Source organism: Leuresthes tenuis, unplaced genomic scaffold (genome assembly GCF_036924035.1).
Source record: "Leuresthes tenuis unplaced genomic scaffold, fLeuTen1.0.hap1 SCAF_8, whole genome shotgun sequence".
In the NCBI taxonomy this organism is placed as follows: domain Eukaryota; kingdom Metazoa; phylum Chordata; class Actinopteri; order Atheriniformes; family Atherinopsidae; genus Leuresthes; species Leuresthes tenuis.
This window is the reverse complement of record NW_027325362.1, coordinates 19,586,209-19,611,226: the sequence shown is the minus strand read 5'-3', so window position 1 is coordinate 19,611,226 and position 25,018 is coordinate 19,586,209. Positions and strand designations below refer to the sequence as shown.

Sequence of the window (25,018 nt, the reverse complement as noted above, 5' to 3'; positions counted from 1 at the left end):
GGTAATGCTGCCTCCTCTGGGTCGGACCCTGACAGTGGAGCAGTTCTCACTACAGCAAACAGCTAAAGCTCAGGCTGCCAGCGGGTCTGAACTCCTCCCACATAAACATTCATGGTTGTTGTTTTGGTTTCATCAGATGGCGCGTTTTGTTATCTGTACAAAACTGATTGTGTTGTACTTCTGACTCTTCAGTGTCTCCTTCTCACACACTCGGCACCACCCCATCTGACCTTTTGACTGTCTTTCGTCTCTGTGCGACAAGGTAATCTCCCCGGACTGCCATGAAGACGTGACCGTGAAGAAGGACAACATCTTCGTCCGCTCTTTCAAGGATGGAAAATTGTAAGTCCTTTCTAAACTGCCAGAAGCTTGATTTGCACAGTATTTGCGGTAAGCTGGCGCTAATCGGGAGAGAATCTTGGGTTATTAGCCATTGTTTTCAACTTGTTATGAAGTGATTGTGTAAGTGGCGACAGCTGAGGGACTGGCAAATGGTCTGACTTGTTCTTGACACATTTCCTGTAAATGGGTGGGTTAATCACTTAGTGGCATTAAACGTTACCCATCAGAAGTCTCTGTTTTAGTGGGATCGTTCTGAGTGAACTACTGTTTTTTTTGTATATATATTCGTGCTTGTTGTTTTGTGGCTCTTTTGGATAACATTTGTACTTCTTGACAAATTAATTCTGCTTGTTTCAGAGTATTTTGGATTGATAATAGCAGCATATTTTAAGACCTACTGTGTGGCTTTATTGGCTTGTGTTACTTAATTTGTCCTAAGGCTGGACGTTGCTGGTGAGGTGGTGCAGCTTCCCTGCAGCCTGCCCCCGGCTTGGATCCACACAGCCAGATTGTTTTGACTGTAGAAAGAGAGAAATGGGTTGCGTCTTGAGATATGAGAGCCAGAGATTTGTTGCTGTCGTCTGGCTGTTTGGGTACAAACATAGACCCACATAATGTAAATTAAATCCGTTTTTTTTTTTACTTCCTTCTTTGTTTAAATAACACAGAGGACGGCACAGCCTTGCATTCTTTAATAGTTATCCTGTGAAAGTCATCGGCCTGACCCCCACTCAGCTGCAGATGGTTTATTTAGAAGTTTTATCACTTGTGCTTTGGCTAACAGTCAGGTGAAGGGTTGAGCTGATGAGAGTGATACGATAAGGAATGATAAATTGGAGAATAACTTAGTTAAGTTGTCTACTTGTTGAGTATTTCCTCTCTACCCGGGGGAACCACATCTTTGGCTTTTCTTGCAAATTAAATCATTCTGTAGCAGCCTTGCTGCTCCGTAACAGTTTGATTTAAATCAGAGCTCTGGATCAGGGGGTGGATGCATGAAATGTCAATGTAAGAGGGAAGGAAAAAAAAATCTATATGACTGTTAATGAGATTTTCAGTTTTGTTTCCCTCCAATCCTCCTGCCTGCGTTTGGCTGGAATAGCAAAGATGAAAGTGTATATCATAGGTACTCGTGCATGATGGGAATAATTCCTGACAAGACGAAACTTTTGTAGAATTATCTACATAATATTATTGCAGAGAATACCTCCTCATTGTAAAAACACTACAGTGCTGCATTTTATACTGCTTTCGAGTAGATCTCCAGTATTCTGCCCACACACGCAGACACCACTCGTCATTGGTCGTCCTCTCGGCTCTTATTATTATTATTATTGAGCTATTCTAATTTGCCGCTCCTGGTGTAATTTTGTCACTTGAAACGAGGCTGCGTCCATAGGTCACATGACCCCTCCTGTACGACATCAGGGTCAGTGTGTTCACCTTCCTCTGGAGAGTTTGGTATTGCTACTGATAACTGCTGAGCATGTTTTCAGACGTGGGAGTTTTTAGGAAACGGTTATGCATATTTAGATGGAATTACCATAGCAACTATTGAAACAGACACTGTTTCCTATTTTCCTCTTGTTGCAAACTTGTCTGTGCTATAATTGATGTACACAGAAAGCACAATCGTTGCTCCAGACTAACTTTTTCATTGAGGTGCCCTCAAATATTTCACGGTGCCCTCACCATCACAAAAATACACTTCAAGTGTTACCATTTTGTCAAGTGATCAATAAATGTGATTAAATGTGCAGTTAAATCTTCATCTTTTTTTTGATAAAGCATAGCTTCAAAATTAAAATGAAAATTTGTGAAGAGGATGATTTGTGACTTAAGTTCAGTCATTCTTTGGAACAGATGCCGTGCAAAACACGCTTAGATATGACATTTTGTCATATCTAAGCTTAGCTTAGCTTTCCAAAATGTATATCTTTGTTTATCTTAATTTGGCAGAAGTAAGTGTTTGCTTTCTTACCAGGGACAGGAAAGCACAGATGGTTTTAACTTCACTTCCACTCATGCTGTGAGGTGCTTCTCTTCATCTTGAGTTACCGGTCACTAGCATTTGTTTCCATTTAACCAGTAGCTAGCATATGTTACTCTGGAATAGCCTACAGGTCGCACACACATCAGACTAGAGTCTCCAGGGCAGAGCCTGTCAGAGGTAAAGACCTCTTCTGTCTTTTTGAGTAAACAGAAACACACACATCCCTAAACCATTTAGTTAAGAAACTTGGTTAAATATTAAATGAGCTAATATTAGTAAAAGCAGTGATGTCCAACACACAGCTTTAATTAGACCACACCTGATGGGACCGTAGGTAAAATGTGGGTTCCACTCGTTCACTGGTCAGCGAGTGAGACAACCCCTTTGTTCCAGACTGAAATATCTCAGTCTCCCTCTCTCATTTAACAACATGGATAGTCGTGACATTTTGCACAGACATTGACGGTCCCTGGCGGATGAATCTCACCGTCTTATGATCCATTGATTTTTCATCAGGCAGCGGTATAAGGTTGACATTTGCGGTTGGGGGTTAGATGTCCTGAAATGTGCAACTACAGAAGGGAGTACCCCCCTTTGAGTATGCAGCAAAATAAAACAAGCTAAAAACAGTAATAATCATTTTGAATTTCAGTCGTGCAAGATGTCTAACCTGAATGGAGTCCTTGTGGGAGCCACTAAGTTTCTTTTATTTGGTGAGACCAAAAAGCTACAGCTGAGCTCAGAAGTAGTGCTGTTTCAGAGTTAGACTGTCCCTTTTAGTGCCTGCAGAGGATCAAATCTGCTGACTTTGCAGATCCTCTGACTTCTCCTCACAGCATCATTATAAGGTCAAAATACCTCTTTTATAGAGAGCAGCGGCTATGATCAAACATCTGCGAAACGACTCTCTTTTCCATTTTTAATCTGGACGCTCGGTGCCGATGAACAAACGCTAGCATGTTCTGAATATTCCCAGTAAATGATGAGCTTGTTGATATTGGCATTTAGCTATTGGAAGTATGCCAGCCTCACAAAGCTAGGAGCGTGACCATGTTTGACTTCTTTTTAATTGGACAAATAAAGAAATAACCCTCATTTCACATTTGAATGACACAGACTTATGATACAGTACAGTTTTTTTTTTTTTTTTTTAAATTAATTATAAAAGAAAGAAAGTGTCAGGAAACCAAAATGTGTCAGTTTTCTTTGGTAGGAGATTTTTTTTTACGTGCCAACTTGCTACTTCAGAATTTCACCCCATGGCCGCTGGATCAGCTCAGCTGTTTGCAGATACAACAGTAAATAGTCTCCCTTGCACACCAGCCAAGGCGCTCTGACTGCTTTCAGCTTACAAGCTCCACTGATCCATCTATCTGCCAAACTGCCAACACTTTAGCCCTGATCCTGTAAGGTGTAAAGTCTGTGAATCCAGTCATAACCGTTCAGATTCTGAGGCTGACAATGTTCCCGAAACGTGACCATAGGGCAGCTGCTTCCCTCTTTGTTAGTGATAACAGATATCCTTCATATTTATTATTTATTTAGCATAAATATACAGTCTCCTCCCACGACTGAATGTTGATTTAGTAACACTCACTAACACCCTTTACGATGTGTTTTCGATGCACATTTTAATCAGAGTTGCTGTGTTTTGCAGCTACACGGTGCTCCGGAAGGACGTGCGTGAGATGAACAGCGATTGCCCACCGAAGGCTGACGCAACGCTCAAACCAGGTGAGTGTACAGTAACCCTTTAAGGGATCTCACAGGACTGGTGCATAGCGCACAGTCAGTCCCAGACTTCCATGGTCTGTGTGTTGTCACACTGGACAGAAAACTTCCAAAGAGTGGGTTACTACTAGGCAGGCCGAGAAAAGAATTTTTGTTTTTTGTTTTTGTTCTGTGAAGGACAGCGATGAAGAGCTCAAGTCGCTGCCGAGTCTATTTTTATTTGAAGTCTGTGCTCACCAGGCTTTTTATGTAGTGCCCCCATTTTTCTGCTGCAGAGCTTCGCACTCTCTCAGAATTACAGTTAGGAAACAGCTGCGCATCACCGGCAGCTGACTCACAACTGGGATATGTTCAGTGTCGCTAAAACGTAAAAACAAGCGTCTGCCAAGATGTTTAGATGCTGCTTAAAGCCACCTGTGACACTGTGGTCGAACGCTCCTGCTGCTCTGCCCTAATGCAGCTCCTGACAGATTTTCATTCTGCTCCTTTAAGTCTTTTAAAAACTGTCCCAGATTTTATATAGGTCTAACATTATTGTTAAATTATAGCGTAATGGTTTAAAACACTTCTTCATCACGGATCGCTTTGAAAACGGATACTGATTACAAGTATTGAGGATGCCCTAGTTTAATTTGAACTTCTAAATTGCTTTTCACAGTCCTGAAGAGCAGTTTTGGAGCTTACAGCTGCAGGGAACGAAGAGCAGTCCTCACTGGGTGTGGTTAATGGGAAATAATGTGTTTTGTGTGCGTGTCTGACAGCGCTGGACGCAGCCTTGGACTTCCAGCAGAAGCTGGTCGTGCCCGGCACCTGGAAGACAGAGGTGAAAGAGGAAAGCTCCTGCAGCGAGGACGAAGATGAGGACGAGGAGGAGGAGCAGGAGGAAGACGCCAGCGGTGAAGAGGAGGAGGTAGAGGCAGAACGCTACACACACACACCCCCCATATCCTCCACATAGGAATGATCCTCGGCTAATGTCTTGTTTCCTGTGTGCAGGAGGAGGTGGAGCCGTTTCCAGAGGAGAGGGAGAACTTTCTACAGCAGCTCTACAAGTTCATGGAGGACAGAGGTGAGTTCGAGGTGCTGCTAAAATCCAGTGTTTAGGGCTTCTTGAAAACACAGTAGTTATTTTTCTTTGGATTTTCTAACTTGAACTTTGTCTCCTTGGTAGGAACTCCCATCAACAAGCGGCCTGTTCTTGGCTACAGGAACCTGAACCTGTTCAAGCTCTACAGACTGGTACACAAACTACGAGGCTTCGACAATGTGAGTGTCCCTTTGACCGCGATTCCTCTCAGAGCACTTTTGTTGCTCTGAACGTTGACTGAAGCCGTGGTCATCTGTGTCCTTTTCTGAGCAGATTGAAAGCGGCTCGGTTTGGAAGCAAGTCTACCAGGATCTGGGCATCCCTGTCCTCAATTCAGCAGCTGGCTACAATGTCAAATGTGCTTACCGCAAGTACGTACAGGCACCGCTTCCACTGCTCTAAAGCCTTCTAAAAGCAGCATGCAGCTTCTGTTCTGATTTACGTTTTCTGTTTCTCTTTTGTCCTTGTCTTTAAGCAAACTCCTCTGTAATAAATAGATGTTTATTTTTGTACGAGTTTATTTTTTGTAGCGCAGGTGTGATTGGAGTGTGTTCCATCTATAAGTGGAGAAGTGAAATGTGGAACTTTGTTGAGTATGTTGATGAGAAATCTCTCATTATACAGGTATTTGTATGGATTCGAGGAATACTGCACCTCCACTGCCATCACTTTCAGAATGGACCTGCCTTTAAAGCAGGGTCCCAAGGCGGAGGTGAAGTCTGAGGAGGTGGCAGGAGGCGCAGCTCCCACATCATCCAGCACAGAAGAGCAGAAAACTCAGGTGGATGGAGAACCTTGCAGTGTACAGTCGATAATCTGCAAGGTAACTTTTTTTTCCACACACAGTTTTCTTAGAGTAGTCCCATCAGATAGATATTAAGAGTATCGTTCCACCACAGGATGAGAAACCAGATTTGACACAAAACAAGATGGAGTCTGAGCCATCAAATACCGAAGGACAAGACAGCGGAAACGAGGAGGAAGATGGTCCCCTGAAGGGAGACGCAGACGAGGGCTCGTCGACATCTCGCCTCGGAGCCGACGCCGCGCAGCAGGAGCTTGACGACGAGCAGGAGAGCAAGGACAACTCCGGGTAGGTGCTCTGAGGGTCGTCACACATTCGCAAAAGTTAAAGAAATATTCTCATGGCACAAACACAGGCCTCCAGCATGGTCAGACTATGTTTGTAGCCAATCAATCTCAAAGAAGTTTTAAGTTTTTGCTGGCAAAAGGACCTGAGGCATTCACTTTCATGTGTGTAAGCTACAAGACTATAAGCAGATGAGGAGCAGTGATCCTTGTGACCTTAATGACACTAATACCCACAATCCACCTCTACCTGCTAACCAGAGAGAGGAGAGCTCTCCTCTCTCTCCTCAGACTAAGCTCTTACCCACCGCCCTCTGTGCTATTATTATTTCTCATGGCTTGGTTGGCATCAGCTGGCAGAGACATCTTAGAGCACCAAAGCCTGACTGTAACCTTTCACCTGGCCTGTCACGCCGTGTGCTCTCTGTGTCTCTCCGTTTGGGACTGTTTCGCCGTGGCGTGCCTCTCTCACTCTCTCAGTGCACACGACATGGCTGTGCTCCTCTCAATTTCCGCCCTCTGCAGATCTCTGTCTCTGTCTCTCTGCCCACTCTTCCTGTCTTTCCTCTCATTTTTATTATTATTTTTTTGGCTTTTGATGTTCAGCTTTATTAAATGTTCCATGTGTGTGAATATTGTCACTGAGGCATTAACCCTTCAGCTGTAAGATAGTGCTTCAGATGCAGTAGCCCCCAGAAGAAAGAGTACCTCTGTAGTGCAGGTAAATGGTAGTTGTCAGCAGTTGTATGCTTTTGTCCCACTAGGTTTATTTTCCTCAGTGCCTAGGTCAGGACTTGCTGATTTGGTTTAGATCTTTATTTGCTCAACCTCGGAGTCATGGTTGTGTTAAAGGGGTTTTGGTTGTTGGGTACAGGCTGGGAAAACAAAACAAAACACTGCTCTAGATGCTTTTTTAGTAGCAATCGATTGCTCTCAGTTCTTTTGGCTTTGTCAGGATCCCAGATTGTTCAGGTTCATAGACTCCCTCTGCGGAGGTGATCGGAGCTGAGCTTTCCTGGGAAGATGGTCCCGTGTTTACAGCCTGTGTGTGAGAATCAAAACTTTCTTTGCAGTGGCAGCTATTGTGTGAAGCCTGTGAAATGTACTTCCCTGTTGATCAAAGGGGGAAACTGATATAATTTAATGACTGAAAGTAATTATATAGCAAGAAAAGCACTGCTCTACAGGGATTAGCTTACTGTTGAACCCTGTTGAGGTGTTCAGTTTACCTGGTTTAGGAACATTGAACCCACCCACAGTACGGTGCAGTTGCTAAACTAGTTGATGGGTTTTCATTGTCCACTTGTTGTTTTCTCATCAGAGGTTTCACAGACCTATCAAATATGCCATGTGGAGTTTGCCTCTAAAACCTTAAGGTGGGCCAAATTTGGGGCTTCTGACAACTTGACAGAACACACATGCTCTGAGCAGCGAGCTGCCTGAGGGGCTGCATGGAGCTCTGTGGCAGCAAACCAAATTGGACCCCATGCTTACTCTCAGTTCTGTAGACCAGCTTTAAGTTGCTGCGCTGCAAAGTTGTGCTTTGCCATGCTAACCTCCCCCTATGGTCCCTGCACCTAAAACATTTACTGCACCGCCAGAATACCCTCCAGCTTCGACATCTCACCGTTTCCCACTAGCTCCTTCCTGTGGCTGCTTTGTTTCTCACTGTGTGTGTGCGTGTGTGTGTTTGTGTGTAAATGAGAATCCCAAGTGTTCCATTTGTGGATATAGGGTTAGATAGACTAACAGTAGTGCTACTCCCCATCATTGAGTTTGCCATGAAAGAATGATGTTTTATTTGCTGAAACACTTCATGTACTGTTTTCTGACTGGCTTACTGTTAACGATGCAGTTGTTTATCCTGCAGTTTGTAGGTAACTCTGGATTAGCACAAAAACGGGGAGTTAATGTTTCTTTATAGATAAAGGTCTAGTGTTGTAATGGGACAGGGCAGGCAGGGGTGGAGCCTATTAAACAGAACTCAGGCTTCTTTGCAGCAGGCAGCGAGCTGGGTGGCTGGGTGTGGGGGCGGGGCTTTGTGGTGTGCTATGGGGCAGCCTAGGGCCAGGAAGTGCTGAACTGTTTTTCTTGCAGGGATGACAGCAGTCAGGAGGGGGAGGAAGGGGAGGAGTTTGAGTGTTACCCCCCGGGGATGAAGGTGCAGGTGAGGTATGGGCGAGGCCGCAATCTGAAGACGTACGAGGCCACTGTGAAAGAGGCAGACGTGGAGGGGGGAGAGGTGCTCTACCTGGTGCACTACTGTGGCTGGAACGTCAGGTAAGACAGGACCTGGGGAAAAATCACCTAACGCCTATATTCACCCTAAGAAAAAAAAGGCAAATCAAACCAATTTTCTCTTAACTTGAAATTGAGCTCAGGGGATCACCACTACATGGGTGTCCCCTGCAGCAGTAACAGATGCATCCTTCTCTCACAATTCTGCTTCAACTGCTTCCCATGGTCAGTACTCTGATTATGGAGAACACTGGGCCATCTAGTGGCAGAAAGTGAACTGAATGTTGGGTTGATGTGGACCACTCCACAGCTTCCTCGCTCAGTTTTGACTTAATCCCCTGTCTGTCTGTCTGTCCCCCAGCTGTCTGTCTCTCTAATAAACCCGCAGACAAGCTGACCTTTAACCAATCAGAGTTCTGGTAGTGATCAACCAGTGGTTTTGGTGAAACAATTTTTAAACCCCCGCAGTGAGATCTGTCAATGTGAACCACTCTTTGGATCTTTGAATGGCCAACTAAAGTGCTGCTACACTCACCTCTACCTCTCAACCCTCTCCCCCCTCCCCAGTGGGTCAGGGTTCATGCAGCGTTAAAGAGGAGTGTTAGGGTACCATGACACAGTGGTTAACTGGTGCAATCAGCATTTCATTGTCTCAATGTTGTTGTGTGGGTCTTCCAGCACTCTATTAAAGACAGTGGGATGTTCTCTGCATTGTGTCTGTTGTGTGTGTGTGTGATGTTGTGAAACGTTTCATTTCCACTCATACGACCCAAGTAGCTCCCTTGGTACTGTTGGAACTCCGTTGAATATGATTTTGTGTTGTGGTCGGTGTGTATATTGTTTCTTTCCTCATCGTAAAGGTTTGTCTTTTTCCACTTAATACCATCGGATTCCTCCTTTTGCCGTTGAGGCTTTCTGTGTAACAGCAACATGTTGGGGTCGGACAGTAGAGGTGTCTGTGTGGTGGGTGCTGTGAGAGAGTATTTCTTGGCGCTTCTCAAAGACCCGAATGACCAAACTGCCCTGTCTTTGTACTTGATTTTTTTTTTTTAGATATGATGAATGGATCAAAGCAGACAAGATCGTGCGCCCAGCCAATAAGAACGTACCAAAAATAAAGCACCGCAAAAAAATAAAGGTACGGCTTTGGAGAGTGGTCACTTTTCAGCGTAAACTTGGTTCGATAGCACGAAGTGAATCACTGACTCTTGTTCAATTCTGACAGAACAAAGCTGAGAGGGAGCGAGACAGACTGGACAGGCTCAACGAAAGAGAAGTCCTCGGTCCCTCGCCCAACACTCACCGCGTCCCACGCTCCAAATGTGGCCTGAGCCAGGATGTCTTTGCCAAGATTGATGAGGCAGAGGACAAAGGGACTCAGCAGTCTCCCGTAAAGTCTATAGAAATTACTTCTATCCTCAATGGCCTGCAAGGTAGCGACACTCGCGAGCATTCACAAGCAACAGATTAGTATTGTTTCACTCTTAAGTGGTTTATTATGTCTCTTCATTTCCTGCTGAAACTAACAGAGGTTCTGTCTTGCTCGCCACAGCCTCTGAGATGTCCACAGATGAAAGTGAGCATGAGGATGAGGAGGGAGAGCACAATGAAGAGGATCAGCCAGGTTGCTGTGGCAGCCTCAGAAAAGGCCCAACTGAGCCACTGCAAACATCAGAGCGCTGGGAGAGCGGAACCCCCTCTGAGGGGTCCAAACCCGCGTCCGTCTCTGGAAAGAGCCAAGATGCTGTCAGTGCAGAGAGCGCAGACGCTGGAAAGCGCAGAGGCCACCCGGAGATGGAGGGAGAGGTGAGCACCAGGAAGAGGAAATCTGACAGTGCAGCTGAGAGGACCCCAAAAGGTCAATCCAGAGCTAAAACCAGGAGCACCAGGAGTGCTGACTGGTTGCCTGGGGTCTCACCCAGGAAGCTGGAGGAGAGAGCAGCTGGTCCTGGAGAGGAGAGGGGAGCCTCCTCTAGCAGCAGTTCAGATGATGAGAGCGCAGCACCAGCTGAGTCTCAGACAGAGGAAAGTGAGCGAAGCCGGCCAAAAACAAAAGGTTCACCTTCCAAGAAGTACAATGGGATGAAGGAGAAAACCAAAACAGGCAGACAAGCAGGCTTCTGGGAGATTCCTGAAAAGAGGGCCAAAGTGTCTGGGAATGCAGAGGAAAGGGCTGCTGTTCGCCCTAAAGGACAAAAGGATGTGTGGTCCAGCATCCAGGCTCAGTGGCCAAAGAAGACTCTGAAAGAGTTGTTTTCTGACTCAGACACAGAGGCGGCCAATTCTCCTCCCCCACCAGGACCCTCGTGTCTGGAGGAGCCCGGAGTGGAACAGGATGCTGGACCTGAGGATGAAACCTCAGAGGAGCAGATGGAAAATGACAAACTTCAGGAGTTCCCAAGCAGTGGCAGTAACTCTGTGCTCAACACACCACCAACAACGCCCGAGTCCCCCTTAGGAGGAGGCAGCGCAGTGGAAGACTCTGGTCAAGCACAGCCTTGCTCCCCGCCTCCGTCTCTGACCCCCGCCTTGCCTTCAGAGCCGGCTTCTGACCCTCTTCCCCCGGGTCCCGCACAGGAGGAGGTGGCAGGAGGGCGCAGCGAGACGGACAGCAGCACAGTGGAGGTGGAGAGTCTGGGTGGGGAGCTGCAAGAGCTCCCACAGGACGAAGGGGCAGGTTCCCCCTCAAAGGCATATGACGTCAGCCTCTCCTGCAACAGCAGCAGCAGCTGCAGCCCAGAGCTGAGCAGCAGCTGCCAACAGGAGAGTGAGCAGAAGTCCAAAGGTAAAAGTACTAGCAAAACTTCTTAAAACAATCCTAATAAAGTGAACATTATTTTAATTTAGGCTGGAATGTTGAAGAAACGCAAGTCTACAACGCATCATACAGGCACTAATTTCACTCGTTTCCTTGTAGCGTCTGTGAGTCAGAAACGGCAGAAAGAATCACAAACAGGTGGAGCCTCGAAAAAACACAAGCCAAACCGAAAGAGCCTCGGTGTGCCTCCCAAAAAGAATAGGAAAACAGGTAAGAACAGCTGTGGATGGAACAGCTGACACCCTCTCATTTCAAACGCCTGCAGAGCTCATGTCAGCCATATAAGTATGACTTCGTAACTTCCTAATATCATAGTACAAAGGAAAGTGGGCGATGGAATTATGTCGTGTGTCGTCTCCCCCCCCCCATCTCTTCATTTCATGTCTTGTTTCCCTCCAGCCAACAGCAGTGACAGTGAGGACCAGTCTGTTGTTGAGGGCGCTGCCAAATCATCTGTCTCTAAGAACAACGCATCAGACCTGAAGGCTGCCACTTCACCTAAGTGTCATGGACGATCCCCCCCCTCCAGCCATAAGTACCACAAGCACGGTGACACAGATCACACCCATCACAGAGACAACCACGGAAGATCGCCTCGTGTGTACAAGTGGAGCTTCCAAATGTGTAAGTGGACAAATTTGGTATCGTAACTAATTTGAAACAAAATAAACTGTCAAACTCTGGCTCCTTATTTGATTTTGCTGAGCTGTTGTTTGGTGACGCTTGGTTGTATAGAACAGAATAGAAAATAGAACAGAAAAATGAAGTATTATAACAAATCATTATGCATTCTAATGTCAACAGTAGAAACCTTTTTCCACTGTTTCACTAAATCTGAAATCCCCAAATGAATCGTCTTGGTTCCACTTAGCTGATCTGGAAAAGATGAACAGTCTGGACAGGATTTCTTTTCTTCAAGAGAAGCTCCAGGACATCAGGAACCACTACCTCTCCCTCAAGTCTGAGGTGGCCTCTATCGACCGACGACGAAAACGCATGAAGAAGAAGGAACGAGAAAGTAAGTCGGCGCTAATTGCTTGAAGCGCTTTACTGTCTCTAAACAGAGGATTTTTTTTTTTTTTTAAATATGACAAAAAGGTTGTGACATAGAAATTACAAACCCAAATGCCATAAAAACACTTTCAACTTTTATTTTTGTTCCGCAGGCACAGTGGCTGCTTCCTCCTCGTCCTCTTCCTCTTCCTCTTCCCCGTCCTCCAGCTCGCTGACAGCGGCGGTCATGCTGACGCTTGCCGACCCTCCGGTATCGTCCTCATCCTCCTCGTCTCAGAACTCTGGGGTATCAGTGGAGTGCAGGTGACAGGACGCAGCTGTAAGGAGACACCGCACTAAGCACTTAACCAGCACCCTGGGGTCTCCACCCCCGCGCTCATTCCTGCTCAACGGGAAGGACGAGTCAAACCTACATACTGTAACTACTGGGGCACAAAAACCAGACCAGAGACAAAAAACAGAAACAAGCACTATTTTTTACAGACAACTGTTTCCTTGGCAAGCTAATGGCACTTAAGTGCACTTTTATGAAGTTTGTGTAGGGGGGTGAAATTTGTCTAAAAAAAATCCAGATTTGTCTTTTGCGCTCTCCTTAATTGAACATTTCCAAGAATAGGTGTTTTTTTTTTTTTTGTTTGTTTTCTTTTGCAAGCAATAATTGTTTCCATTTGATAAAGTCGTATTGGTGGAGGATCCCCCTCTGTGATCCGCCCTCACAGCTCAACGCGGCCCAGCTTGTGCTTGCCGTGTCAATGCGAGAACTTGAGAGGAACACTGCCACATTGGCATTAAGGGCATACAAAAGGTCATTTTGCCACGTTTCTCTGTTCACCTTCATTAAAAGAAAAAAGAAAAAAAACAAACCTTCACGTGGTTAAAGCTGAAGTGGTTGACGTCGCTCCTTTCACACACAGGCACATGATCCTGTACTTGTCTGCATATGGCTGGTGATTGGCTTTCAGACCATCTTGGCTCCTCTGAATGGCCTCAGTGGATGACCATGAAATGATACTGTAGTGCCTTTTTGTTTGTCTCCATGAGGCACTTTGAGAAAGGACAGCACTTTTCTTTCTTCTTTTTTTTCCTGATCCTCGTCTCAAATCGGAGGGTCAGCTGGAATAATGTGTCCCTTTATTAAAAACAGACTGAAGAATGGTGTATGAGTGAGCAGGCAGTGAAGGGCTAAGTCTGACTAAGTCACTTAATGATGGATGTTTTCAGCGTGTGGTAATATTTAAGAGTAAGAAGCTGCAAAAGCAGAACAATACTGAATCATCTTTAACCTACTACTGACTACTCTTCCAGTTTGAGTTTTACTGTTGAGTTTTGGCAGTATAAAACGTGCAATGACTGATGTTGTAAATGGTCACATTACTTCAGTTCACGAGCTTTTTAAAAGCTTTGTTTGCTCTGTTTCAGTACGTTCTCATCACCCATTTAAACCAATAACACCAACCGTCTTCACTGAAGATTTTTATGTGCAACGGGATCAACTTAACTTTGCCTATTCAAGTACTGCCGGACACAAAAAAGAAAAAGACGGAATCCTACATTTGCAGTGATTCAAACAACATGAAGTTTTTAAAAATAAGTATATATATATATTTTTTTTTTTTGCTGCATTACACAAAGCAACACATACTCTTTTGGCACAGCTTTTCTGATTCTACTCATGATCAAAAACGATATATGCCAGCTTCCTCTCACGCGCATCCCCACCAAAACAGTTTCCTATACTATGACCAGAATAATAATAGAGATATTGTTAATGTGCATTTATATCATAAAGTGACGTATGTGTAAACATTTCTGAAGACATCTCCGGTGTTTCCTTTGTATAGATCCCCCACTGTATGATAACCTGAAGTTCTGTTTTGTTCGGCACTTGTATGTAATTGTATGCTTTTGTTATACATTTGTATATTGAGAAGTGTTTTGAGTCAAGCTATTTAATATCTTGCACTGTTAATAACATGTACTTTTCTGTACAGACAGTTTTACGGTTTTAACTGTAGTTTTGAGTGTAAATACCGAGGGTTACAGCATGTTTGTTCCTGGTCTTACTTTCCCCTCTTTTGATTTGAGTTTCTTTATATTCTGTCCTGTCCTCTCGTTGGTTCCTGTAGTTCTGTTCTTTTTTTTTTTCTATTTTCTCCTTTTTTTTTCTTTTAATTTTATGTTCGCTTTAGTTCGTATTCTTTTGTTTTTCTATAGTTTGGGCGTGTTAGAGAGGAATGGTGGTTTTGGATGTTGCTGAACTTTTTTTCCAACCTGTACATGGCCCAAAGCTAAAGCTGTACGAACCTGTATGAGGAAAACAGTCTCCGTCATAGATTAAGAGAAAGCAATGGAGCTTATTGGAAAAAATGCTCCATAGTATTTATTATCCTCATCGGATGATGGTCGTTGTGTAATTTATTGTAAAAATGTAAGCAAAGCAGAAGCCTCTGTTTGAAATAAATGCCATAGTTTGTGAAGTACTCTGTGTGTCTCTTTACATTAGTGATGGGAAGTCATCTTTACTCAAATGCTACACTTCGATGCAGCTTTCACTTTTGTCATTACTTGAGCGTTTCTAGGTATATACACTTTCACTCAATTTCCGAGGAAAAATGTCTCTCTTTTCATTCTTACTCCAACGCGAATTTGTGCGACTCCAACTCCTCGAAGGCTGCGACACTGTAAATGAAAACAGAATGCAATGATATGCCAATCCTTTCATGTTTACCCCTGTGCAGCATCCACTCTCCTTTTAAACAATAGTCTATAAATGTCTGGGAACTGAGGGGACCAGTTTCTGGAGCTTTGGGTGAGGAATGTTGTCTCATTCCTGTCTTGGAAATGATTCTGGTCAACGGTCATCCTGGGTCTTCTTTGTCAAACTTTGCTTTTCATGATGCACAATTTTTGCTAATTTTTTTCAGTTGGTGAGACATATGGGCCGCAGGCAGGCCAGTCGAGCACCTGAATTCTTCTACTGCGAAGCCACGCTGTTGTAATACATTAGGTATGCAGTTTAGCATTGTCTGGCTGAAATATGCAAGTCCATCTCTGAAAACGACGTTTGGATGTGACTGATGTTGCTCTATACCTGTATATACCTTTCAGCATTGATGTTGCCTTTTCATATCTACAAGTAGCCAGTTCCAAAGGCACTAATGCACCCCTATACGGTCAGAGATGCAGCCTTTTGAACTGAGCACTGATAACAAGCCAGATGGGTCCTCTACTCTTTGATTCTTTTGACCACAGAACCAATTTTATGTTGAGAAACATTATTCTGAAATCCACATGAAAACCAACATGTCTTTACTTCTGAGAGACTCTACCTCTCTAAGGTGCTCTCTTTATACCTGACCTGTTTCCATTGAACCTAATTAGTTGCAACATGCTCTTTCAGCTGTTTATTTTTGGTACAGCTTACTTTTCCAGCCTTTCGTTGCCCCTGTCCCAACCATTTTGAGACAATTTCATACCATCTAGGTCCTAATGAGTTCCTATTTTTTGATGAAATAGTAAAATGTCTCACTTTTAATGTTTGATATTTAAATTTTTATTGTGAATAATATATAGGTTCATGGTTCAATTCAGGTTCAATAGTTTTATGTTTGGTTACCAAGTGGAGAATTGTACTTTATATACTGCATTTAAAGGAGTGACTTAAAACAAACAAAGTGCTGAAAAACAGTGTCTTAAAAAAAACTTAAGTCAGACTAAACCTTTTTAACCATGATTTATGGATAGTCGTTTTATTTGTTTGGCTTTTTTCTGTTACGCTGAGAATAAAATGTGAAAATTCTCATCAAGTGCTTCGTTTGTATTACCGAGTTATCTGATTTAAAAACAGCAAAAAAGTTTTTAAAAACTGGATTAAAAATAATAAAGATGAAAGAACGAAATCGCGCGCGCCCGCGTGTGAGTGTAAATACCTTTTTTTCTTTAATGTAATCCAACAGGCCTTGTTCAACATCACGCCCGGCGTCATGATTTACGTACATGATGTCACTTCCTTAGCAGTGTGCTAGCTGCTAGCCAGCTATTCTGCTATCAGTCGTAGTTGTACATGACGTGGTTCAGATATGATGAGCGGTAAGAGGAATGCGATAATTGCTGGGGTGTGTGGAGCAGTTTTTGTCGCGTACTGTTTCTATTTCGACAGAAAGCGACGGAGTGACCCTCATTTCAAGGAAAAGCTACGACAATGTAAGTTAGTAGACGTAGAACAGGAAGTTTTCTCATTTTAGCATCGTTAACCCCCATGTGGCAAAAGCTTCACTCAAAGGTTTTTTTTGTGTGTGTTGTTGGAGGTTTCGCCATCCTGAATTTTTTCAATTACATTCAGTTACTCAAATCGTTGAGGGAATTAATATATAACCCAACTTGATTATTTTTGTGTCCTGTTATGTATGTCGTTAAAGAAATATGCTTAAGATTAAAGCTTATCTAACACGGAACCACGTGTTTCAACGTGTTCGTTACAACATAAAACTAAACCTAGTACTGTATAAAGTCGTTTTCTCTTTTTCCTTACAGGTAGAAGGAAAAAGATTTGTAGGGAGAAGTCTGGACCAGCACAGGTAGGACACGTGGAGAACCACCAACTCCGGCTAATTTTGTATTCAATGAGAGCCTAAACGTGCATTTATGACACTTTGTTTCCATTGAAGCTGCCAGACTTAACAAACGCAAAAGCTGTTCAGAAATACTTTTTGGAGGAAATCCAGCTGGGAGAGGAACTGCTGTTACAAGGTTAGTCACATGCCAGTTCATGCTACATTCACACCTAACACGTGCATGCCTCGTGCACTGATGCACATAAGATTCGTGGACCGACGGCTTAGAGAGCAGCAGTTTATAGCTTTGGCAGGTAATAAAAATAGATCTTATAAGCCTGTTATGTGATTTTCAGTGGTCATATTTGTTGCCAAGTGCTTTACCCTTCTACATTTAACTTGCACTTCATTACATAAACTTGCCTTCATGGATGTCAGATATTTTACGTTTTGTAATCTTTAACCCAGGTGAACTTGACAGAGGTGTGGACCATCTGACCAATGCCATAGCAGTATGTAGTCAACCTCAGCAGCTGCTTCAGGTACTCCAGCAGACGCTGCCTCATCCAGTCTTCCAAAAGCTGCTTACCAAACTACCCATAATCAGCCAGGTAAGCACTTCCTGCATGTTCGCTCATAAATAGCAGAGCGTTTTGGTGGCGGAGCATCCTTAATAAACCCCCCAGTTGATGTTTGTGGCCTCTGGGACAAGAAAGGATGCAATATAAATCTTAGAATCATCCAAAGCTGAGAGCCATGCGACCGTAGCTCTTAGCTATTTCACCTCTAAGACATTGATAATGAGACAAAGAACAACAGCTGTGTTTGTTTGTGAATGAGACCTCTTCTATATTTCTCTGAATTATTTTTTTCCCTCCTTGTATTTTTCAGCGAATCATCAGCTCGCAGCCTTTAACGGAAGATGGCGTCGAATGAATGTGTGTTGGAGTGTGAGGCTGCTTTTATATTATTCCTTAAAGGAATGTCAGACTCCTGATGCACTTGTGAGTTGTGAGCTTCATTAAGAATGAAGATTCCTCCATAGTTCTGCGTAACCTCATTACAACCAGATATCATGATATTTCTAGCTATTTATTGTATGTATTAATTTAAAATGTAAAGATTAATTTATATTTGTTACATATTTTTGCACAGTTGATACATGTGAAACGTGTTTGTGGAATACTGCCATTAGGTTATTTGAAAATACATTTGTGTTGTTGGTTATTTATATATATTCCAGTTTAAATTGTCTGTGAAAAACCCTGTAATAAAACATGAAAACACATGTTGAGTTTCTGAGAATTCATCCACCAGTAGATGGCAGCAGCAATGCACAGGAAAATCTGAAGCTTCTGTCTCGTCGGAAACCCGGGGAAAGAATTTGCTGAATGGGAGGCGTTATGTGCATTAACTCGAGGATAGATGTTCCCCGTACATTAAAGGAACACTGCCACGGTAAAATGAGATGTTTACCACTAAAATGTAAATGAACATAGAGGAAAAGTAACGCTAGCCAGGCTCAGATGTTTTGAATTGCTGTCATTAGTACAGTATTTCTGCTTCCAAGTAGCTCAGTGAAACATGAGCTGTACGATTCCACTGACCCACAATGGCCGTATCATGAATGGCTTTATTGTGTGTGCAGGAGAGCATAAGCAGAGCAGCTCATAGTAGAGAAGGGAGTAGGTCTAGTTGGAAGTGTGTGTGTTGGAAGACGAATAGAGCTGTAATTATTTTTATCCCCGTCTGCAGCTGTTATTCCAAGAGCTCTGGCCAGAGCTGCCCAGGGCCTTGAGGTTGCCAGGAAACGGAAAAAGTGTGTTGGGGAGGGGAAGGGGGGGGTAGTTTTTCTTCATAAGGAATGAAAAACAGTGGCCCAGATATGTCAAGTGAAGACTAAATGGTGGACACTGTTCCATTTTCCGTGAGTGCATGTACTTGAACCCCTGCTACAGAGCTGCCATTTGGTGGAACCGGAGAAGCCTGTCAGGGGCCTGTAGAGCTCTCTGGCCCCAAGTGTGTGAGCAGGAGAAGGGACTCATTGTTAATCTATCCTTTTGGGGAGGCAGAGGAGAAAATGAACAGACTGCTGGAGGTCAAGCTGTAGCTGCAGTCTGTTGCTGGCGCTGGGGGTAAGAACAGGTTTACACCCCTCCAGACTGTGTGTCACTGGCCTACTTTCTGTAGAAATAAAACACTTCGCTCTGTACTCAGTCCCCTGCAGACCAGAGACGGCTGAAATGTCACTGAAGCACAGCAGACCAGAACTGCTTGCCAGGTTAGAAATAGTGAAAGAGGCCTGGACATACAGGCTGACGCTTATATTTCAGGATGACACAGCGAATCTTGCGTTTTTGTGTAAAAGAGAATGCTGTTTGTCCTCATTTCAGCATCAAATATCACTTTCATCAATGAGATGTTTGTTGTAACTCTATTCATTTGGTGTCATTCATTTAATTATGCTTCGGCTCTATTTTAGGCTGAATGAATGGTTATGAGTCAGCTCTTTATATCTGATGAAGCAAACAGGGAAATGAGGGGAAAGTAAGAAGCTGGCGGTTGTCTTGCAGTAGGGGGCGCTGTTGCTCCAGGCAGTACTCGCAGACATGTGGCCTTACTGTGAAGGGTGACTGAATGGAGAGAACTGAGAACATAACAGTTCCAGTTGACAGTAATAACAATGCTTTTGCCTGCAGCACATCGACCGTGTGCTCACGAGGAGTGATTTTTTAACTGTTTCTAATGCCCCCCCCCCCAACTTGCACTCGATGAAATGCAACCTGTTACTTCACTGAAGGTCCTAGAAAAAGCCCGTTTTTAAAAATATTCCAGTTCTGGGGTAAAAAGCTTTGAAGGTTGTCAGCAGCACGGAATAGTTGCTGCTCTTGTGTTCTGTGAGCATGGATCACATGTCAAGCAGTGTATTGGGAATATCATAATTACTGTAATAATTTGGGCTCCGCAACTCATTACTGGAAATCCTGTCAACAAATTATCCACAACACTTATGACCTTTGCTGTGTTATTTCATAGTGCGAGTTTGAATGTCATAGCTTGATCACAACGTCTGTATACCAAGTGCCATCTGAGTGGTGGAGATGTCTGGTTATGTAGGAGCAGCTGTGTTTGGGAGTTTAAAGCAGCCAGAAATAACTCGGTTGTATGCCGTTGCTATGGCAGCTTCACGTAGCTCTGCAAAGCAGCAGACTCTTTGCTGCACCCGCTCTATGCTTGACAGCCTCTGACTCTTACTTCTTAATAGGTAGGCATTTGCTGCTCGTGGCTTGCAGATCAGTGACTTTATTGGTGTCCACAGGGACCCGGAGTCCTCCAGCATCTATGTTTTGAAACATGTTTTCCTTCTGCCTGATGAAGCTCAGAACCCCCGCTGTCTGTGTCCTGTGGCTGATGTCATAGCTGTGGTGCCAGAGTCTGCAATCTACTGTACGTTGTCATAGAAAAGGGCAGACGGTGGAGAAATATGAGACAGGTCCGGGCTATCATGGAAAGCTGCTGCTCTCCTCCACGCTGCCACTTGTGTGCATGCAACATGGTATACTAATTACCCGGCACTTTTTTTGTGTCATTCACCAGCAAGAGAGGGTGGGGGGGAGAAAAATTTCCAAGGCACGTCCTAAAAATAAAGCAGGGCTGTACGTGCTCAGAGTATTAACTTTCACACAGATGACCCATTTTTCCATCTCAAAGGGTCTGAGGATGGGTGGAAAGAAGAGAGAGAGAGAGAGGGAGGGGGGGGGCAATCACGTGAATCTAAAGCAGGCTACAAATCCTGGCGGATTTCTCTTCCTCTGTGGGGTAATGCCTTACCGTCATCTGTTTTTCCATTCTTCTGTTGCTACCCCCATGGCAATTTCCTCTCTTCTGCTGCCCTTCCTACTTGCAAGTTTTCTCCTCTGTGTGTTTTTGAGCTCTGTTGTTTACATTCCCTGTGAGTGTGAGCACAAGGGTGTGGACAGCAGCTCCCCCACAAAGCACCAAACCACCCTGATTGCTTCTCTCTAATAATGTCAGCCTGCCGTGCCCCCACTCACCCACCCACCATGCCTCCAGCTTCCACATATCTCCTCATCACTAGATGTCTGATAAGGCTGTAATTCAATAGCACCACTCTGCCAGAGAGAAGTGAGTGCATCACATGACCAGTGAATTCCTGTTTACGCTGAGTGGTTTTCACACTTTGGTCTCATAACAAGCCCGTCTTACAACGGAATTTGTGACGAGGGACATGGTAGGTAATAGCAGGGGATAATGATAGAAAGACAATCATCTTGTCATCTGTCGTCAGCAGTATCTGTGCTATTAAGGCAAGGGTGAAACCAGAGGAGCAAAGTGGCACATACACTGAACAAAAGGGTGAGGAAAGGGTTAACTGAGCAGACTGTGTGCACAGTTATTTTTTTCCTCCCCTCTCTGTCTCTGATCTGCCTTCCTGTCTCACAAGCAGTGCAGTGCAGAGGCTTTGAACATCATGAGAGAGTCAGACAGGCTTGTTTTGCATATTGTAGGTCTCCTGCATTGACTTGTAGCAAATCCTTGCCCTCGGGAGGCACGTCAGAGGGGATTAATGGGAGGGCCGGGGCCTCACAGAGTTTCCCGTTGTCGCAGCCCAGCCCTGCTCTGTATTTTCATCCCGCAGAGCGAGAAAAGAGCGAGCAGGTGGGGGTGGTGGAGAGGGACACACATCGCTTGTGTGTGTGCAATGTGTGTGTTAGTGCGGGGGGGTGGGGGGGTATACAGTGGTGTTATTTCCCTCTGCCCTGATTCTTTGTAGCTGAGCTGAAGGGAGGGGTGGAGTGTAAATAATGTATTTGGAGTGGCGGGGTAGAGGGAGATGGAGCTTGACCGAGCTGAGAGCAGTGAAGGGAGGGGTTGAGCGACCATGCTGTTGCACAGGAAGCAGGGGGCTGAAGGCAACTGGGTGGGGGGCAGAGGAGGAACTGTGCGAGCTATAGCGTTGTTGTGCTCTGGGGAATGTGGGGCCTCCGCAAGAATGTGGCAATCCTCTACTTCCGCTCTTCTCTTTCAGTTTTAGTATTACAAATATAGTTGGCTGTTGTAGAATGCCACTGATAATGCAATTTTAATGATAATGTAGTAATACAGAATGCAATGTCTATAATATGTGGGGTTCAGTGGATAGATTTGTTGATTTCAAACAATAGAGTCAGGGGTTTGGTCCCTACATGCACTTGAATATGATCTAAAAATATTAACATGCAATTACTGTTGTAGGTATTGAGCTATGTTATGCATGGTATTGTCTATCATAGCGACAGTTAGCTGTAGTTGTATTTTCATCAAGGTTGATTATGTACACTACATAGTAGTACATTACTGAATTTCAAAATTTTTATGTTTACCTGAGATGGCTATTGGGCATTCTGACCCCAGATTTAAAATAGGCTTTTAAAATCATATATTCTTTTTTTCTCAGCTGTGTTTTTAGTCTTCTTTGAGGCCAAATTTTGCCCTATTTTACGTTTCTGACATGTTTATTACAGCAATGTATATGCTAGGAAGATTACAAAGCATAGCACGAGGAACAGAATAGCTAGCCAAGCTCTGTTCAAAGGTGGCGTTGCAATACGTCTAAAGTTATGTTTACATAAAGGGAGAAGATCGTCACCTCTTCATGTTTATTTCCCTCATGATGCTAGGGCTACCTTTTGTACAGGTGTTAGCTAGTAATGCGTGCCCCAACAAATGTTTGGTGTGTCTACGGTTGATAAGTGTGAGATGCTGGAAACAATTCACTCCGTGTTATGTCTGTCTTTTTGTGGGTGATGTGTACTGCATCAATTCTCGACCAGCACTGCGCACCAGACTCAGATTAAACCCCCCGCCCCACCCACACCTGTAACCCTGGTGCTCATATCTGAATGATGTAATATTTGGACAGAGTTATACCAGCTGTTTCTGCTACTGACTTTAGCTTTTTTTTTTAAAAGGCAGATAAAAATGAGAACATAGTTTTCCCTGAGTCTCTGCATGAATGCAAACATTTTTATTTTGCTCACAGTGCCTCAGTTTAAGTGTGATGAAACCATTCTGTTTAACTATCAGCTCTGTATTTCTTTATCTCTCTATGTTGTTCTATTCTCACACTCCCTTGGTGTTCCTGTGCTTTCCTTTCTCCCATGCCTGCTATGTTTTATGAAAGAGACCTCAACCTTGAAAGATAAAACAACCCCAGCTACAATAATCTAAAACTGTGTGAGTGTGTGTGTGTGTGTCCTTTTTACGCACGGAGCTAACTATAGTGTAACTTTTGTAGTTTATCATCTTTTTAGGTCTTGCAGAACTCTGTAGCTGTTTCACCTAGAGCAGCTTGGCAGCTAACACACCCACTTGTTCACCCTGGAACTACAAAGTGGGTTTGACGCCTTGCATCTTGTGTAACCGCGGTCTTTGAAGACTTTGGCTTTGAGTTCTGTGTCTCATCAATTCCCCACGCAAGGCTAAATTTGAATGTGAGGCGAGCACACAGGGGGTAGTTTATCTGCCCCACTCGTTTAATGCTATGCAGTTTTATTTTTGTGACAGGCTGTGGTTGAAAAAACATTTTACTATTTTTTGTTGTTTATGCAACTGTTTTCATCTGTGTACAGATGTTTGCATGCTTAGAGACGCTGGTACTGTAATTTCTTATTTTTACACGAGGGACAGAAAGCACTGGCTGCTTTTGTAAGATACATCAGAAGTGAGGGGCCTGTTCCTACGTTAAAAGCACAGTTTGTATTGTTTCGCATCAAAGTTAAAGCTGTGCCTGAGGAAGAAAAACAAAATCACGTCTGGGCAGATGGGGGTACATCTGGTTCATTCTGATATCAAGTCGCGTCTCAACATGACAGAGATATAAATAAGAGTAAAAATAGATATTCACCACAATATACAGGAGCTGCATCATAAAATGAGTCGTACTCACCACAGCAAATTCCTGATTTATTTGTCATCTGGGGCCCTGGATTTGTCACATCCAATCTGCTTTTCTCAATGAACTGGGGAGGGAGATTACAGGCTCATAGACAGTGAGATAATAACGGCGAGTCAGGCTTTGACTCTCAAATGAAAGTCTTCAAGGGGATGATAACACCCGACGAAAAGAAATAGGTCTCACAGAGCGACTGAAGCTCTTGTTGCACCCATCTGGAAATGTGATTTATTTCTGCCCTCTTTCCATTTCAAATACAGGTCAAACTCGCAATTGTTAAGTGAAGTTAAGCTGCAGAGCCATGCCACTCTTTCCCATCGTTCAACCCTGCATTTAACTCACCAACAAATACTTGGGAGGACTGAGCCTATCCACTCTGCAGCTGTGATTCAGTCTGAGATGAGAGCAGTCGCTGAATAAACCAGTTGTGACTCTATCCTCTGTCTGATCACCTGATGTGTCATTGACTGGAGAGTTTGCACAATTATCAGTGTACTAAATATATTTACTATTTGCTCAGAGAGTTAACTGAGAGACAGAAATATCCTTTATCTGTGAGTATCTGTTGAGATGAGTTAATATTGGTGTATAGAATATGCTGCTGTGCAAACATATTGCTTCTTTGTTTCTCTCCACACTGATTTCACAAGCTGATAGAGTCCATCAGACAGATAATGTCTTCATGATTTAGTTTAACACCGAAAGTCCATATTCCTTGACTTGATTTAAATTCAATGGACTCGTAGATGATTGATGAATTATCGGATACAGCATCTTAGGGTGGCTGCGGAGGCAACACTGACAGCTTTTCAAACTGAAAGGGTCACAGTCATCGTCAAGACCAGCCAACTGCCAACTCAATGTGCTTCTGCAATTATAAATGCAGGATAGAACAACTCCACTACAAGGTTCCTACTCACTGAGTCATTTAGGGTCAACAGGAAGGCACCGGTGCAAAGTGGAGCTTCAGATGAACTCACTTTGTCTGATATGAACAGAAGATTGATTTAATCTTATGGTGAGAAATGCACTAAGTGCTTTTAGCTGAGAGGATGCTGAGTAGCTGGCTGAGAAGTTTTGAGAAAGCACTCCCACCAACACCTCACCATCCACACCCTGTCTACCATTCCAACCCCCTCTGCCCCTTTCTTCCAGAGGGATGGCTTGTTGACATCCATTAGGAGGTTTCCTAGCATCG

The 25,018-nt window shown here is 43.9% G+C and overlaps 2 protein-coding genes and 1 non-coding gene across 4 annotated transcripts in view; all 3 read left to right on the top strand.

The window, feature by feature from the left end:
• Nucleotides 1-14,792, top strand: part of arid4b (AT-rich interaction domain 4B) — a 33,511-nt gene extending 18,719 nt beyond the window's left edge. For both annotated transcript variants that reach the window (XM_072391294.1, XM_072391295.1), the window contains exons 9-24: nt 263-342; nt 3,993-4,069; nt 4,828-4,976; nt 5,063-5,135; nt 5,238-5,332; nt 5,427-5,524; nt 5,778-5,976; nt 6,053-6,246; nt 8,340-8,522; nt 9,534-9,618; nt 9,706-9,913; nt 10,033-11,265; nt 11,398-11,508; nt 11,698-11,922; nt 12,170-12,316; nt 12,465-14,792. In XM_072391294.1, the coding sequence (XP_072247395.1) occupies nt 263-342; nt 3,993-4,069; nt 4,828-4,976; nt 5,063-5,135; nt 5,238-5,332; nt 5,427-5,524; nt 5,778-5,976; nt 6,053-6,246; nt 8,340-8,522; nt 9,534-9,618; nt 9,706-9,913; nt 10,033-11,265; nt 11,398-11,508; nt 11,698-11,922; nt 12,170-12,316; nt 12,465-12,619 (3,312 nt within the window). In that variant the 3' untranslated portion in view covers nt 12,620-14,792. The remainder of the gene's footprint in view (nt 1-262; nt 343-3,992; nt 4,070-4,827; nt 4,977-5,062; nt 5,136-5,237; nt 5,333-5,426; nt 5,525-5,777; nt 5,977-6,052; nt 6,247-8,339; nt 8,523-9,533; nt 9,619-9,705; nt 9,914-10,032; nt 11,266-11,397; nt 11,509-11,697; nt 11,923-12,169; nt 12,317-12,464) is intronic.
• A 1,540-nt stretch (nt 14,793-16,332) lies between these two features.
• tomm20a (translocase of outer mitochondrial membrane 20) lies at nt 16,333-18,119 on the top strand. The gene is made up of 5 exons (XM_072390396.1): nt 16,333-16,515; nt 16,846-16,889; nt 16,980-17,061; nt 17,334-17,476; nt 17,757-18,119. Exons 1-5 carry the CDS (start codon nt 16,392-16,394, stop codon nt 17,799-17,801), a joined length of 438 nt encoding a protein of 145 aa, XP_072246497.1. The 5' UTR covers nt 16,333-16,391; the 3' UTR covers nt 17,802-18,119.
• LOC140313558 (small nucleolar RNA SNORA14) lies at nt 17,528-17,662 on the top strand. The gene has a single exon (XR_011917075.1). It is a non-coding gene; the product is annotated as a small nucleolar RNA SNORA14 (small nucleolar RNA).
• Nucleotides 18,120-25,018: the final 6,899 nt, after the last annotated feature.